This window comes from Antechinus flavipes, chromosome 4, assembly GCF_016432865.1.
Source record: "Antechinus flavipes isolate AdamAnt ecotype Samford, QLD, Australia chromosome 4, AdamAnt_v2, whole genome shotgun sequence".
Classification (NCBI taxonomy): Eukaryota; Metazoa; Chordata; class Mammalia; order Dasyuromorphia; family Dasyuridae; genus Antechinus; species Antechinus flavipes.
In genome coordinates this window covers 248,334,134-248,338,906 of record NC_067401.1, presented here as the reverse complement: position 1 = coordinate 248,338,906, position 4,773 = coordinate 248,334,134, and the positions used below count along the sequence as shown (strand labels likewise).

The 4,773-nt window shown below is 39.9% G+C and overlaps 1 protein-coding gene across 1 annotated transcript; it reads right to left on the bottom strand.

The window, feature by feature from the left end:
* Nucleotides 1-891: 891 nt before the first annotated feature.
* LOC127561930 (leucine-rich repeat-containing protein 14-like) lies at nucleotides 892-4,441 on the bottom strand. Its single transcript, XM_051997297.1, has one exon. The coding sequence runs from the start codon at nucleotides 3,266-3,268 to the stop codon at nucleotides 1,799-1,801; it is 1,470 nt and encodes a 489-aa protein (XP_051853257.1). The 5' UTR covers nucleotides 3,269-4,441; the 3' UTR covers nucleotides 892-1,798.
* Nucleotides 4,442-4,773: the final 332 nt, after the last annotated feature.

Genomic DNA, 4,773 nt, shown 5'->3' with positions numbered 1-4,773 from the left:
GCAATGAAAATAATATTGTTTTCACTTTTCTTAATGGAAACAGGGTTATTTTGCTAACTCTTTTAAATATACTCCCCAGCTTTTCCCACCAAAAGAAATAAGCTCTCCTAAAAGTCATATATTAGAAAGACAAGATGTAGACAACATTATGCTACAAGGGAAGTAGCATGTAGAAATTTCAAAATATGATTGCTGACTTTTTAAAGAGTGCATTCCTCCACCTATCCTCCTGGCTATTTACAACACTATTTATCAGACATTCAAGAAAAATGGTTTGTACCCTGTAGGTTCACCTTATTCTTACTTGGTTATATTCTCTTAATATGTCATAAATATACATAGCTTCATTTTCTGAAAGTGTTCTCAACATCATTTGTTAACTGATGATCAGAAGTTAGGACACATTGAACGGCCTATTATCACTCCCCAAAAATATGCATTGCAAGAAAATCTTAGTGTTCTTCTTGCAACAATATGCCAAAGAATAAAATTATAATTATTGGAACTTTGTTTCAGTTCATTTCATATTAAGAAGATCCTTTATAGAAGACCCTGATTTCTATCTATTTCATAAAATAGATACTTTTAAAGATAATTTTTGTTATCTTGCACTAAATTTTAAAGTCATTTAAAAATACTATTTGTTATGTATAAATTTGACAAATCAGAGGAAAGAATGTTAATATTTTTACATTTTTATAGTGTCTTTTTTGAAATCTCAGATACAATTATTCTTTCTCAAAATTACTTTGTATTACTCATTATTACTAATGAGCTCTCTGTGATGTGCTTCTCCAGCAAATTCCAGGCCATCAATCTTTGGTAGTCAATATAAAGTCCACTGCCTTTTTAGTGTTGACATTATTTACCACTTTGTATTAAATATACAAAATACATCAAAACTGTAATTGAGACAACACAATTTATTGAAACTTACATTTCAATACCACCTTGTATTAAATATACAAAATACATCAAAATTGTAATTTGAGACAACACAATTTAATTGAACTTACATTTCGATACCACTTTGTATTAAATATACAAAATAAAATCAAAATTGTAATTTGAGACAACACAATTAATGAAACTTACATTTCAATTGTTGACATTTTGCTATCACAACTTGATATGCACCTTGTTTTTCCTCTCCCTCTATTGTTGACAACAATTTAAATCAGACATAAAAACAAAAAAGGGAAAAATCAAACTATTCCACAGTAACTAACTAGTCTTCTTATATAAAGATTTATGTAATAGAAAATACCACTCTATACCATATAATGAAATAGCACATACACTTTGATAAGCAACTGTCAGTCTGTCCCTTCTTTATTTTTTAAATTTTTTATATTGGTATTCCCTTTATTCTTCTTGCTGTGATCGTCTGTGACAGGTGATGGGGTAGACTGATGGGGTCGGGAAGAACACTTAGGGAGGGACCAAAAAAATTCAGGTTTTATACAATGACTCATGGGTTCTAGAATTACAAATAAATACCCACCCCAGGAAAAGGGCCCCCCTACCTTGAAAGTTGAACTTCAGGCCCTAGAAAAGCAACTCTGTGATATCCATCATGAACAGGGACAGAGAAAAATCTATAACCCTCAACACACAACCCATCTACACACAACCCGTCTAGGAGCACATTCTAAGTAGACAGCCCATTCTGGTTCTGGTAAAATTCAGAGCAAGAGAGACTCACCGCCTTGGGATGATCTTGCATCAATAGCAAAGCAGAGGAATACTGACTCTCTCTTCCCGTAATCTTCCCCCCTTCAAAATATATATGCCTATTCTACAGGCTGAAGTAGTCAAAGCTGTTGTGGCCGTAGATGTCCATGGTCCACAGCACGTCACGGCGATCTATGTCCTCTATCAGCTGCTGCAATTCGGCCTGCACGCTGGCAAGCTTCTCTTCATCCACAGAACCCTCTAGGAGACTGGCTGAAGATGGTGGCCAGGGCAGGTTATTATAACAATCCACAGGGACTGGGTGTACCACCAGCTGAAGCTCAGGCAAGGCCTGTAAGTGTTGCAGCAAGGTTTTCAGTCCAGCGCTAGCAATAGGGTTGCCATAGAGACCAAGATAACGGAGATGGATACAGGAGCATAGGGTGGGCAAGGTACTGGCGAGATGGACGTCCATGAGCTGGCACTCTGTAATATCCAGACAAAGCAGGGAAGCTGAGGCTTCCTTCAGTAGCTTCTGAAAGGGATCCAGGAGGTCACCAGACAGTTTATTGCCACTGAGATCTAGCTTCTTGAGATGGGTAGCATGGGGGCTTTGTGCCAAATAACTCAAATCCCCAGAAAGAAGGGCACAGAAGGGAAGTTCCAGGCTTTCCAGAGGGCCCTGTAGACTGCCGAGCAGCTGATGAAGGCGGCCAGAGAGGCGCGAGGAGCCCATGTTGAGTTCCTTGAGGCAATTCAGCTGTCCAATCGCAGAAACAAAGCGTTGGAAGCTGCTCTCGGCTTCAGTGGAGAGCCTCCGCACGTCCATATTACTGTATTGTAGCTTCAGGCTCAACAGGTGAGTGAATTTGACCATATGGGGTACGACCATACACAGACCCGAGAGTCCCAAGTTGTTGAAGCGTAGGTCTATCTGGCGCAGGTACGATGGATCCAGCAGCTCCAAGAGAGATACGGTGCTAGGACCTGACAGCTCCTCAGCCCAAAGGTCCCTGCAGCGAAGGCGAAGGGGGCCACGAATGCTCGTCACGAGAGCCTCCTTCAGGACGTTGTAGGAAGTTCGGTTCACTAGCAGATCAGTGTGCACTTCCACAGGAGTAGGCACTGGGATAGGACGCTCCAGCTTGCGGCGTTTGGCTAAACGTAGAGCTGCCTTGGCCTGAGTCTGGGCACTGAGGCAAGTCCTTGCCACCACCACAGAGCGAGCCCACATACTCATGGTCGTGGGGTCCTGTCCGCAGCTGGCGTCCAGGAAACCAGTTATATCCAACACTCGAAGATAAGGCTTTCTCCGCGGCGACGCGAGAAGCGCCAAGATCACGGCTTGTACGCTCTCCTTGCTGGGTTTCTCGGGCCAGCCCATCTGATTGGGCTGGGGGAGCAGCTGCCGGAAGCTGAGACACGGGAAGGGCCACGTCTGCACTAGCGCCTGCAGCACAGCGGTTCTGCCGTTCATGAAGGCGGCCCGGAATAAGGCTGGGTACAGTTCCCGAGGCAGGGAGGCCAGAGCCCGGCAAGCCGATGCCTGGTGCTGGGTCACCTGCAAAGCACACAAGGCCAGTAGCGACTTCATTTCTGCCGAATCAATCTGGCACCTCTGCGCAACCAATCTGGCACTTCTGCAGAATCAAGCTGGCACTTCTGCGCATGCGCGGCACTGCGGAAGGGAGTCTGTCTACTCTGACGCTTCTGTAAATGGGAGACATGAAAATTTAAAATTTAAGTTGATTATCGTTACGCTATAATATGAATTATTACAATAAATTTTAGAAACAAATTTGATGAAATAATGGGTTATTTCGTGAATTAGCAAGAATTTAGGTTAAAGTACTGAGAATTGGTAGGTAATTAATGAAAAATATTGGAAATTCTAAACAGTAAATATAGGCCTTCAGAAATGGTTATCAGAAAAGATAATGCCAGTAGCACAATTATTTAAATAACATTCCAAATCTACACTAAAAATACTTTCTCCTCATAAATCCGAAATATATGTGAAATTTTGAAAGAAAACCCTTAAATTCATCAATGATGTTTTGATTTTTAATTCAGATCGGAATAGCAGAATATTATTGTCACTGCTATGTGTACTTGTACGTTTTGATTGCGCCTAACTGAAATCAGCATTGATAATCACACTATTTTTGTTATTAAGCGCTATCTTGTAACAATGCATAATGTTCTTATTCACAAGTCATTGTTGTACATATTATAAGTGCCCATTTTCATCATTAAATTTATCATCCATGATATTGTATTCAACCAACAATATGTGCTTTGAAATTGACTTTAACAATAAGATCTATGAACACTCAATTGATTTGAAAATGTGGAGCAAGTGGAAATATTGTTCGGGAACACGTTGAGTGAATTAGTTACTATCCAGGGATCTGGAACTGTTCCTTCTGTTGTTTTTGTTGTTGTTCACTTGTTTCAATTGTGTGTGACTCTTTTTGATCTTATTTGGGGTTTTCTTGACAGAGATAATAGTTTGCCATTTCCTTCTCTAGCTCATTTTACAGATGAGGAAACTGAGGCGAACAGGGATAAGTGACTTTTCTAAAGTCATGCAACTATAATAAGTATCTGAGGCCACATTTGGTCTCAGGAAAATGAATGTTCCTGATCTATCCTGGCACTCCTATCCACTGCACCACCTAGCTTTTCCTTCTAATTCATGACATTTGGCTGGTTTAGGTATATTTAGATATTCCCATATTTCATATAAATAAACGCTTGTTTATGTAAATCATTCACAAATATTTTACTTTATTCTTATTTCATTTTTATCTTTTTTTTTTTTTTGTGCCTGTGATGAGCTTGATTCTTCAAAATTCAGGCATTTCTGAGGCTTGGGTCCAGGGCAAAGCAACTTGCTCAAGTGTAAGGGCACTTTTGCCAACCTCCTCTGATTTTCTCCCAAGATTTTCTCCTTATCATCCCTGTTTTATCTCTCTAATCTTCAGTGTTTCCTACTAGCTGGCTCCTTTTGCTTTCAAACATGGGCATATATCTTTTTGTTTTTATTTTTTTATTTTCAAGTTAATGGTTTCTATGGTATTTCATTTTTCTAAATAC

Excerpts from the sequence above, each read along its gene's own strand:
- LOC127561930 (XM_051997297.1), bottom strand. The coding sequence starts at position 3,268 with ATGAAGTCGCTACTGGCCTTGTGTGCTTTGCAGGTGACCCAGCACCAG.